The 12,946-nt window shown below is 37.3% G+C and overlaps 1 protein-coding gene across 9 annotated transcripts in view; it reads right to left on the reverse strand.

The window, feature by feature from the left end:
• Positions 1 to 12,946, reverse strand: part of Ptprc (protein tyrosine phosphatase, receptor type, C) — a 112,898-nt gene that overhangs the window by 26,937 nt on the left and 73,015 nt on the right. For all 9 annotated transcript variants that reach the window (NM_001268286.1, NM_011210.4, NM_001111316.2 and 6 more), the window contains 5 exons: positions 11,247 to 11,402; positions 9,688 to 9,896; positions 4,447 to 4,507; positions 3,101 to 3,209; positions 2,404 to 2,438 (listed from right to left, as the gene is read on the reverse strand). In NM_001268286.1, coding sequence (NP_001255215.1) covers positions 2,404 to 2,438; positions 3,101 to 3,209; positions 4,447 to 4,507; positions 9,688 to 9,896; positions 11,247 to 11,402 — 570 coding nt within the window. The remainder of the gene's footprint in view (positions 1 to 2,403; positions 2,439 to 3,100; positions 3,210 to 4,446; positions 4,508 to 9,687; positions 9,897 to 11,246; positions 11,403 to 12,946) is intronic.

Consider the following 12,946-nt stretch of genomic DNA (forward strand, 5'->3'; position numbering starts at 1 on the left):
TCTGTTCCCTCTATGAGAATGAGTACCTATTTTTCCTATGCCTAGATAAAAGGTCCCTGACCAAATATTATCATTGTTAGACGGTCATTTATTTTGCTTGATTACATTCAATTTGTAGTAACTGACAGATTTCTGTATGCCATGATTATTACTTTCTTTTCATTTCTGCCTTTTGCTCTCCCTCTCCTTCTCTCCCTCTCCCCGTCCCCCTCTCTCCCTCTCCCCTTCTCCCTCTTACCTCCCTCTCTCCCTCTCTCCCCCTTTCCCCCTCCCCTCTCTCTCCCTCCTCTCCCCCTCTCCCCCTCTCTCTCCCCCTCTCCCTCTCCTTTGCCTCCTCTCTCTCTCTCTCTCTCTCTCTCTCTCTCTCTCACACACACACACACACCATCAGACCCATGGGTGCTAGACATGCTATCCACACAGGAACTCTACCCCAGACTTTATTTTTAACTTTTGTTGAATACTATAATTGCACGCATGACAATAGAAAATAATTAATACTATTCTGCCCACTATTCACCTTAATTTGGTTACCCTATTCTGACAAATAAATTATATTCATTATATTCACATTGTATCTCCAGAATAAAAACTGAAAGAAAAAACATTATAGATAGTAGTATAACTTTCTGTGAGAAAAACAAACAAACAAACAAACAATACAGATGTGTACTGAATACCCCCTTTTTTTCCCATTGAATCATGTCCTTTATGAGAATTTTTATAACACGTTATATTTGCATACAAAACTTGACAAAACAGTTTTTACTAGATATGTTTGTCATATTTGAGTTATGTGTATAAGTTTTCCCTGTATGCACACGCACCATCTGCGTGCCATGCCCGCACAGGACAGAAGAAAGTATCTGATTCCCTGGAACTGGATTTTAGGCTAATTTTAAGTGGCCAAGTGAATGTTAGGAACTAACCCAGAGCCTTTTTCCAGAGAAGCCAGAGCTCTTCACCTCTGAACTGTCTGTCCAACCCCAGAAACCACAGTTTTAAAAGACTCAGGAAAGTTGTACTGTCACACATGGAAATGTTTCTCCTAGTCACCCATCTCCTGTTTCTGGTTCTTGCTATGGGTATCATATTAACTGTCCCCATTGTCAGATGCAGAAAGAAGTTGTCCATGAGTGTGACATACTTATCTTACTGCTCACAATAAACTCTGTTTTTCAAACACAATTGTCTCTCTGGCCAGTTCCTCTCAGTGATGGGAGATGTCTAGACCTCAGCCAGGCTGACTTGGCTGTGTTTAGAGTGGGTAAGTTCTAAAGTATCCCTTGTACTAATTACAAGAGAAAACACCCTATACTTCCAATCCACCTTAACTCTGGAAACTATATTTGACCTTCTGCCCAGGTATGGCTAGACCTTTCTTCCTGCCTCTCCCCTCAGTCTAACAGGACTAACACTCCTCCAGACATGTGATCTTGATGACTTGTTCTATTCATTGGCATGCACTGATTTCAATATCCTGACCCAGGGGGAGAAAACATTGAAACAAAAAGGAACCTCTCTGCCTTCCCAATGTGTGCAGCCTTGTTATGGGAGGGTATTAAACAAATATGTGAAGAAATACAGCCATGTCAGGCTGTGATATAGTCTCAAGGACCTAAACTACAGAGCTCCAAAGAACAAGCCCTGAAGCTGTTGTGCACAGCGTGGTATCTCCTGTTGTCTGAAGGAAACCCTTCATACAGAAGGTAACACAAGACAGAGACATTTTAAAATTCAGTGTCATAAATAAGAGAAAAACTAAATACTTTATTACAAGCACAGTTTAAATATCTCTAATGATTTTTATTGGATCCTGTCTTTAAAAACTAAAGTAATTATATAACAATCAGAAGAAGGCGTGTCCTTTTTATATAAAGTGTCTTAGTAATCACTGGGCCTTCAGTGGGAGGATCCACCATCACACCCTGCCAAAACCTGAAGACACTCCATATCATAGCATCACTGTGGAATACCATCTTCCTTCCTCACTAAATGGTCTGATGTTTCCCAGCATCCTTACCAAACCAAATTCCTGTCCTCCCCACAGACAGTTTTCTATATTTTATCTTTATGCAGGACCATGCATGCTGCAGAGCTACAACATTTACCACAGTGCTCTTTTACTTATCAATACACCTGGCTTCCTCTTTTCTATTCTGCCCTTGAAGAGCAGAGACCATGGCCTGTCACTGTGGCATTTTCAATGCCATGGATAATATTTGTGATATTATTGTGATTGAAAACCTCACATAGATGTCTACTTTCAGAACAGATACATATGTTTCATTTTGTCGATGGACAAAGCCCAGGTTGAATTAGAGATGCCCAGCCCTTATTTTAAGATAAGTGAACACAAGTTCAGAAAAATAATATTCATCAGCCAAAATTATTCATACTCACCCCTTTCAACGAGTTCCTGTTGTTCATCTAAATTGCTGTGAAAATAAAATAAAATAAAATAAAATAAAAGTTTCTGTCTTTGCAAGAATATGGCATTCAGCTGGCACTCAGCTTAACTGAGAAAATATCAATTTATAAATGCACTCGGTGGAGCAACAAGTACAGACGAGGGTCACAGAAGAGGGGGAGGGGAGAGGTAGCAGAGAAAAGAGGATGAAGGATGGAAAACTGAAAAGGGAAAACAGGAACTTGGGGAGAGTTCAGAAAGCAGTGGGAGCAAAGAAACCAAGAATTGCCTGCAAATTTCAGAAGAATGAGAAATTAAGTGAATTCTCCCATTTTTTTCCATAAAATTTTATCTTCTTAGGCAAAGAAATGAACACACTGCCCACAACTTCCCTCTTTTTCAATTGTTGCCCCCAGATTGCTTTCATCCACTGAGGATTAAAAGATATGCATTCTTTACACTGATTATTACTGTGAAAACAAGCTTACACTACCATTAGCAAACATAGAGAATATAAGTACTTACAGGAAGCCAATAATTCCATGTTAAGTACTTGACTCAATATTAAGATGTGAACTAAGTTTATACTATCTTTTCTAGTCCATTGCTCGGGCAATGAATTTTGGATGCCAGTTTGAAACATTATTACAACAGCCAGTGCCTTCTATTTCAGAATTAACTGTCTCTTACCTGGATCTTTTCTTGCGCAGATCATAGATTTTATACAAAACAACAAGCAAGGCTATTGATGTCACAATAATCAGAAACACCAGGAATATAATCAGTGCTTTAGCATTAACTAGAAATAGAAAGTGACACAAAAGAGCTTATTATTTCAAATACTTTGCTAGAACAAGAGTAACCTTCATGAATTAGAATTTTAATATTTTTCATTTATTGTGAAGTCAAGGCTAAATTTATAGAATAAAATGAAACACATTAAAATCTTGATTTTGCAGTTTTAGGCTCTGTTATTTCAAAATTCCCAAGGCATTTATACTTAAAGAGACTAATTAGAATATAGATGAGTACTTCCATGTCTTTTCATTAAATAATGTACTTTTGTAGAAAACTATTACTTAGATTTAATTCCCTTTCAGAGACTCATTTTAAAGGAATCAATGAGGTAATGTAGTTATTACAGTTTTCAGAAAGGAACTTATAGTTTACCACTCAGCACAAAAGTAGGTAGCCTCCTAAGGGATTCATAAAAGCTTCTATCCCACAAAGATAAATCTCTTACATGTTCACTGGGGAATAAAACCAATTAACCAAGAGACAAAATTTATTTCATTTGACAGTGAGGATTAATGCTTTCCCTAGCTCGAGCTTTCACTGAGAACCAGTGTGCATCACACTCATAGGGAAAACAGAGCAAAGTACTGTTGGCAATGTCTTTATCCTGTGTTACATACCATCCTTTTCATTCATGGAAATATACTACACCTGTGAAGTGACACCACAGTTTGAACCCCAGAGCCAGGATGTTAAGTTTCTAACCTTAGGTCTTACTCCCTAGAAGGAAATTTGGCCAGAAACCCACCACTTTTGCACCTCAGCTCCTTAATTCCTGAAATGAGGCTAAATAGTTTGGTTCCAGTAAACTGTAGAGTGTGTAGAACACAGAGAGATGTAGCTATTCATGACCCCAAACCTGCTTTTAGTGTCTTGTTGTCAATAATGATGCCTTAGACACTTAAAGTCTCTTAGCAATCTGAACGTAACCAGCAGACACAGCAGCAACACAGATTTATGAACATTATAGTCAAGAAAGCAATCTCATTCAAAAGGGTTACCAAAAATATTTGTGCAGATAAATCCTCTTAAAACTTGTAATTAAGGCAACATTTACATATTGACCAAGTGATCAAATCTATTAATTTGATTTTTATGATACTGTAATTTTTGTAAGTTTCAAATATTTATATAATACATATAAGCAGGTAATGAATCAATCTATGGATGCAAAATAAAACAGTTTTGTTCAAACAAGTGCATACATATAGAGGTAGAAAAAATAGGCCAGGATGACTTACAATTTGTTGACTCATTTCTTATAACTGAATCTCCCTCGTACACTCCATTGTGAAAAGAGACCTAAATTTCAGTTAAGAAAAAGAAAAGAATTTGGTTTTCTACTATATGTGTGTATGGCATATTATAAACTGTACATTATTTCTCATAGAACACTGATTTTTTCCATCAAAAACTGAGTTAAATCTGAAACTGTAATGTTATTTTGCTGTATGCTGTCAAAAAGATAGAAAAAAATGTTTATCAACCTTAGTAATTATGTCAGTAATAAATAAAAATGGAGGAACAAATGAAAAAGTTCAGAAAATGAAACCAAGGCTTAGTACTTTAAGATATAGTATGATCATGCTTTCTAAAGTAAACTTGCTATCTACAAGAGTTGGATGTAGAATGCAAATGTTTTTAAGGGTAAAACACATGAAAAATTACAGTGTTGAAAAAATGATCATAAACATCAAATAAAAAAGAAAATCAACTTGATATCAAAGCAATAAAATTCACAGCAATAAAATTTTAAGAGCCACAAATGCATGCATATATATATATACACATACATATATATATGTATATATATATATATATATATATATATATATATATATATATATATATATATATATATATATATTCCAGAACAAACCATTGTCTTTAAGAATCCATTAAATTCTTTTGGCAGGATTTTAGATATAACCGACAAGCCATGGAGGAATTTTTTTTCCCAAACCATGGTAATAATGATCAAAATGATTTTTTATATAAACAAAGAAGCTAGAACAAGAAAAACACCTCAAAACAAATCACTAGAAATAAATTATGAATAACAAAACAAGTATAAATATTTTTAGTGGAGCTGGTTATACTGAATAGAGATGATTATACTCTCATGAGAGTGTGCAAGTTGTCTTAGGGACATTAATGGATGCGGAAATATGTTATGGTGAGTGAAATGAAGAAAACCAGAGAGCTATTTGTACACTTAGAGAAGGAATAACTAACTAAAAATCATCTCCTAATTTGAATTTTATGTTTATAATGTTCCCTCATAGATCCCAGAATAACTTATAACATTTGAAAAGAGGAAAAAGAGAATCCTAGGAAGAGAGGCAAGCCACAGGTAAAGTTATTAACAAGATAAAACTTCAGTGTGTGTGGGACTAAAGGACCACTGTGCCAAGAGCTCTGTGGCCACTGGGGAAGCTGTGCTCAATGGAACAGAATGCAGAATGGCTTGGTAATAGCACATTGTTTCTCCATATGGAATACTCTCCCGAAAGAAAAGGCACACTCAGTCAAGAGGATATCTGCTAGAACCAATGATTGTGAAAGGCAATGTAGATGATTCTCAAAGAATGCCTCTGTTTTAAATGGACTAAAAGGATATCTACAGTACTAATCATCCTTGTGCTATTGAAAGTTATACAGCACTGAAAAAAGAGTGAAATTTTTCCAAGATGCAACAAAAGTTCTGCATACCACACAGATGTCAATCACATCATCTACCCATCTATTGTTCAATTTCCTTGGTGAATCCATGGAATTAATAAAATATTAAGATATTTATTCAATAATACATTAAAATAATAATGTACTATGAAAGGAGGAAATATTTTTCCTCTTGGAATATGAAGAGCATTTTGCATTAGATAATCAGTTACTGTAATTCACCATATCAGTAAGTCATACAATGTAAATACCACTTCAGCACCATTTAAAGCAGCTCGCTCTCTCTCTCTCTCTCTCTCTCTCTCTCTCTCTCTGTGTGTGTGTGTGTGTGTGTGTGTTCCAAACTACTTGTCATGAATATTCCTGTTTATGAACTTGACTACATCCAGAATTAACTAAAACCCAAGCAGCTAGGTACACTTGTGAAGGATTCTTTTTTTTCTTCTTCTTCTTCTTTATTGAATTATTTGAAGTAGAAATACCCAATTTAAGTCCATATTTTTGGAGGGGATAAAATTTACCTTAAATATGAATCACAGCCTTTTGGTGGAAATGTATATAAAGGATAAGGAAGAAGGAAACATTTGTTCTTTGCCTGCTTGCCCTCCCTCTTGCTAACAACCTATTCTGTCTCTGGCATTAGAGTCTACTTCTTCAGGATTCTAGCATGTACTGGATACCAGACTAGCTGAACCACACACAACCTGTGAGCTACTACTTGTTAAAATTTATAATCCATCCCATCCACTTTCCCTCCCAGTGGAGGGAAATGGAGGGAAGAGGGGAACATGATCTGGTATTGGGTGAGGGAAAAGGACTGAAACCCTGAGGGCCAGCAGAAAGAATGTAAACAGGCAACCCCAGGAAATAGGAGGTTGGGGACCCTCCAGAACGCACCAGAGACCTTGGAGGTGAGAGATTCCCAGGATCAAAGGAAGGGACCTTAAATGAAATGCTCAACAGTAGGGAGAGAGAACTTATAGAGCCCACCTCCAGCAGGAAGACAAGACATCAAGTGAGTCCTGTGGGTTGCCATCCCACAGTCACACCTCTGACTCATAATTATTTCTGTTTGAAAGAAGTACAAGGATGGAAATGGAGAAGAAGAGCCTGAGCCCAAAGTGGAATCCAACTACAGCCGAGGTCCTAGGCCCTGACACTATTACTGAGGCTATGGAGCATCATGACTGCCCTCCGAGAGACCCAACAAGCAGCTGGAAGAGTCTGGTGCAGATATTTGCATCCATCCAATGGACAGAAGCTGCTGACCCCTGTTGTTGAGTTAGGGAAGGCTGAAAGAAGCTGAGGAGAAGGGCAATCCTGTAGAAAGACCAGCAGTCTCAATTAATCCGGACTCCTGAGATCTTCAAATGCTAGACCACCAAACAGCATACACCAGCTGATGAGGTATCCAACACACATACAGTAGAGGACTTCCCATCCACATGGAGACAGGGTGGGGTGGAAAGGAGGTGGAGCAGTGGGAGGGTGGGTAGAAGGCAGGGAATAGAATATGGAGTGTAAAAAATAAATTAAAAATACATTTTTTTAGCTCCCCCAAAATGTATAATCCCAAAAGGTGATATACAAAAACATGTGGAATGAAGAAAAAACAATGAAGTCCACTGTTAAGATTATATTGAAGTCCACTGTTAAGATTATATTGTGATAGTTAATGCTGTTGTCAAATTGATAAGATCTATAATTACCTATGGGGGAGATGGGGAGAACTCAGGTCTTATCTGTGAAGGAGTTTCAAGATTAATTGAGGGGTAAGACCTACCCTAAGTGTGGGTAGCACCAATCCATGCTAGATTATATAATATATAATATTTATTATTTATTAGTAGTAATAATAAAGAGACTCAACAATAAAGAGAAACTATGTTTAACATTCCTTCTTTGCTTTGCATCTGTGGATAAAAATTGGCCAGTTGCCTCATGTTCCTGTCACCTTCCCTTCCTCGCCAGGATGTTCTGTGTCCCTCCAACTGTGAGCAAAAATATGATCTTTCATCCTTACCTTAACGTGGCATGTATTTAGTGGTAGCAACAAGACAAGTAGCTAATGTAGGAAGCCAGGAACTAAAAAGATGGCTCAGCAGATAAAATATCTTGCTACACAAGTCTCACAACCTAAGTCTAACCCCTTGATCTCATGGTAGAAGGAGAAAATTGACTTTCCAGATATGTCTTTTACCTTCCATGTATGTGCACTCTAGCACATATATACCCAGATCACATACACATGTGCCTTCATAAATAAAGTAAAAATTACAAAGAGAATCGCCTTCAAGGAATGGAGGCGTTGTTGTGATATGCCTGAGCACATGATTCTCATTCCTTTGGAACTGGTTTATGCAAAGAAGGTAGAAGAGTTCAGAGTTTCATTCTAGAGAAGGCCTAGAATGCTTCTAAGTAGAACAAAATATATAATTCTGATAGGAACCCGAGGACCATAGTGCCAAGAGAAAGGCAAATAGTAAGGACCCAGTTCATTGACTATCAGAGGTGGGAGGGAGTCCAGGGCTGAGTGTATCATGTACGTGATACATTTTGTCAAAGAATCTGGCTAGATTCTGCCCATGGCTGGGAGTAAAAGAGAACCCAAAAGAAATGGATTAACTTCTTTGGTGAAGGAAATTTCAAGACAGCACAACTTTCAGGCTACAGCACAGCTACTGCTCTTATTCAGATCTCCAGTAAGAGAGAGGAGAGACACGAAAATGTGAAGTTTGGTGGAGACTATGTGTGAGCAAGCTGGAAGGTAAAGACAAGGTGAGTTCAATAGGTTATGAAAAGTTACCTGCAAGTGGACTTAGGCTAGTTAGTACTTACTGTCACCTTGACAGATCTGGACACACCTAAAAGATAAATTTCTAGGCATGTGTATGGAGGAGAAGGGTTAAATGCTTAGGGAGACCAATCCAAAATACCATTCAATGGTCTATGGTCCTAAGTGGAGTAATAGTAAGAGGCTGAGCTGAGCATTAATATCCATCTCTGGTTTCTGAATACAGATGCAATGTAACCAGTTACATCAGGCTCCTGCCAAGATGCCTTCCTTCAAACTAGAAGACAAAACCAGATTTCTCTTCCCTAAGTTTTCTTTATATTGAGTAGAAACATGGCTATTTACTCATAGACATAGGTCCCAAATGTTGTTTATGTTATAGATCAGTATAGTTGTAATTAGTAGCATATAGTAAAAACTGTATGGTAGAACTCCATGTAACTATTGGAAATTAAATAACAAAAAAATGTTAATGATAAAACAATACAGAAAAAATGTCAGGCTATCTTTAAAATGGTTATGATTTGCATAGAAATTTTCAAATAAATAACAGAAATATCTATATAATATATAATTCACAGTGAAATAATAGGTATCTTAAGGTTCTTTATGTTCAAATGTTTTTTTTTAATTTGTTTTAGTATTTTCTAACCTCAAAGCACACCTAAGATTTTGTAGTTGAAAACTTAGTGAAAATAAATACGGAAAGTGAACATCCACTGCTCAGGAAATGCCTCCTCACAGGCACATGAACGATGTTTCCCCTACAGTTAAGTCATTTTGAAGTAGCAAATATCCTGAGAAAGGTTTGCCATTTAGAATTGCTTTTCAATCCAGAGAGAAAACACTTGGCATCAAATCGCTGATGTTCTAAATCATTGATTTCACGAGTCATCAGAGATCCGTAAGTCCATGTGAGCACTATCATTAATGCCATGCAAGTACTAAGTATGAAACACTATAATATATCTCGGGAAGACTGTGAATAAGGAACACATGACCTTACCAGAAACTCATAGTCAGTTGAATAGTAGAGATTATCTACATAAAACTGACAGTTTGTCTTGTTGTATTTTGTAACAAAAGAACCTCCACTTCTGACTACCAAAATGTAAAAGGTTTTAGGGCCATTAGTTTCATAAGGAGGACCACATGTAACATTTATACTATTGTCTGTCGGCCGGGAGGTTTTCATTCCATTGACCTTGTCCGGACCTATCAAAATAAAGAGACATTTGTTATCTTAATATTTTGACATGTAAAAGTTTAAATACCTTGAAGCATGAGTACAATGTAAAGCATTCTCAACTTTGATCTGCATCACACAAACACAGATTCAAAATTATTTTAAAATCACTTATTCATTATTAACACAGAAGACATGCTTGAAGCGCTAAGTATGTGCACAATCTCTAAACAACAGGACGTGGAATGAAATAGCAGTGAGAAGAAGTGAGAAGTGAGAAGGATGGGGACCGGGAAGGATGCTTGAGAAACAGTTAAGTTCTCCTGTACGGCCCAAGCCCTCCTCCTCTCTTGTGCCTATTTATTCTACTCAACACCAAGTGAGATTTTTTTTCAAGCAACTAATCACTTTCCTTGGTTTTAATATCCCAGAAACCTGAAAAGGCAAGAGCATATGGCTGTAGGACTTAGAAATTTTCCAATATTTTCATTCATTCTTTGAGAATGTCTTACAATATATATTTGAGCCTTTTCATACATACACAGCCAAGCCCTTCCTCTTCCCATCTGCTCTGCCCTTCCACCCATTCCCATTCAACTCTGAGATTCCTCCTTTGCTTCTTCTTTCCCCATCAAGCTAGTTCTTGGGCTTGGGGCTCACCATAGTACATGGTCAGCCTATCAAAGATCACATCATTAAAGGAAATTGACTTCCTTTTTCTTGTAGTTATCAAATGCCAAATGTTCCTGAGCTAATGATGGGATTATGTGAGCCTAGATGATATGGAGAGTGTTGTAATACTGAAGACAACTTTCCTCCAGGAATCTGGTGTCCATTAGGTCATGTAGTCACAGATTCCACCTTACTCCAGGACTCTTTCTTCTTCCCTGACCCTAATTGAGATTAAGCAGTTACCAGGGAGACATAACTTAGCCTTATTTCAGCAAGGCCACACGAGAAGCAAGACCATTAAAATTTCCAGCGAAAAACATAACATGAAATAAGTACCAAAACATGCTTTATATTATGAAATGTTCTATCAGGGTTCTGTAGGACATCATTAAGTGTCTAGCTGCAGTTTGTGTTTCTAGATACTAAAGTGAGAATTTTTAATCTAAGTTGCTGAGATGCTTAATTAAGTGTTTGAAGCCTTAGGAAGTACACTGGCTGGTGAGGCCTCCTGCTTTGTTACTTCAACTCTGTCACTCTATCAGATAGATACAGTGAACCTTGATTTGCAGTGGTTAAATAATTTTCTATTAAATTATTTAAAACTTCAGAAGTAAACAAACGTGCCAGCAGAAGTAGAAAGAGCAATGCATTTCACATAAAAATGTCATTTGCCATTCATGGAAGAAATATTAAAGCCAAAAACTTACGATCTGCTTTTGTGTGAAAATTGCACTTCTCAGCAGTCCCATTTCTTTGAATCTTCCCATTGACATAGGCAAGTAGGGACACTTCATAGTATTTATAAGGTTTCAAGCTTTCCACCTCAAAACTGGTCACATTATTAGGCAAACTTTTACATTTTTCTAGAATTAAAAAGAAAGCCTGAGTTAGTAAGTTTCTGAAAGTCAGGATCCCTGTGCAGATAACTTGATGTTTACATAATATGATCCCAAGCAGACTCCAAATATTGAGGGAATTTATACAGAAAGGCAAAAACAACATGTTTTCTCTAGTCTGTGCTCCTAGCTCCAAATCTTCAGGTGTGTGTATACAACCTAGAGTAACTGCAGAAACCAGGACCATTAAAAAAAAAAAAAAAAAGGACAGGGAAGGGGGCATCTAGAGAGGGAAAGGGCAGAAGGGCAGGATATAGGTGACATGAAGAGGAAGATGAGAAATGTGGAGAGGGCTTTAATTGTGCGTAGAGAAGACAATACAGAAGAATAGGGTAGGATGGGGGACATATAAATTTGAAGAGAACACAGGTAATTAGTACTTTATATTTACCCACAAGTTGAAGGGAAGTGCCTATTACTAAAGAAACCATATTCTGTGGACATAGGAGTCAGGGCTTGAGCTAGAACTGACCCAGAAGTCTCTTCCCTGAGGGATGACTTTCATGATACCAGATGGTGATGTGCAAACTGCTAAGAGAGGAAATTAATCAATAGTCTTACCTATCTGTGAATACCTATGAACCACAACAAAGAGCAGCACAGCACAGCATCCCTAAAGGTACAATAGTGGCCCTCATATCTTGGCAGTAAGTAATAGCTATTTAAGTTGGACTTAAGGCCCACTTAACAGGAGGAAAATTACACCTGGTACTGTAAACACACACAAGTACATGAGGTTAATTTGGTCAGTTTGGTCATATAGTCTGGAAGAATGCTACCTCTGGAACTTCCCAAAACCAGTCTACTGCCTAACTGAGTTCTGAAAGCTTATCACTAGTTCTCATTTCTGATCAAAGAACAGTCTTTGTAGCATAAGGAGACTATTACAGAAAGACATAATCAGTCAAAATGTGGGAAACAACTGACAAGAGATTGCTCAGCTCTACTTGATGGATCTGCTCAGTGACCATCAAGGAAGAGGGGAAGCAGAAAAATTGTAAAAGCTAGGTGACCATGAAGTCTACTGTGAAATTGTGTTTTCCAGTTATGAAAGGAATCCTACAGCCATAAAATCTCAACAACATGGCTACCTAATGAGACTTGAACAATTCTAACAACAGATGATATTCCAACCTGTATGGGAGAGATCTCATTGTGTCCAACCTTAAACAACTAGATACAAGTTATTAACAGCTGTTGAGATCAGGATGACCCATCTTCACTAGGAATGTTCTTCTGATTGGTTATCTGATAGTCTGATATCAATTAATCATCCCTAAAACACACACACACAGGCACTCGCGCAATAGTGAATGGACTCAGATGGTTATATTTTATGTTTATACATTTATGTGTACATGTAACTGTAACAACAATTAAAGAGGATGAGGCTGTGAAATTGGGAGAGGCAAATAGGAGAGGTATAATAGGGCGGAGATGGAGAGGGTTGTGGGAAATGATCTAATGTATTTTAATTATATATATATATAAGAAAACAGTACAAATATATC

This window comes from Mus musculus, chromosome 1 (genome assembly GCF_000001635.26).
Source record: "Mus musculus strain C57BL/6J chromosome 1, GRCm38.p6 C57BL/6J".
Taxonomy (NCBI): Eukaryota; Metazoa; Chordata; class Mammalia; order Rodentia; family Muridae; genus Mus; species Mus musculus.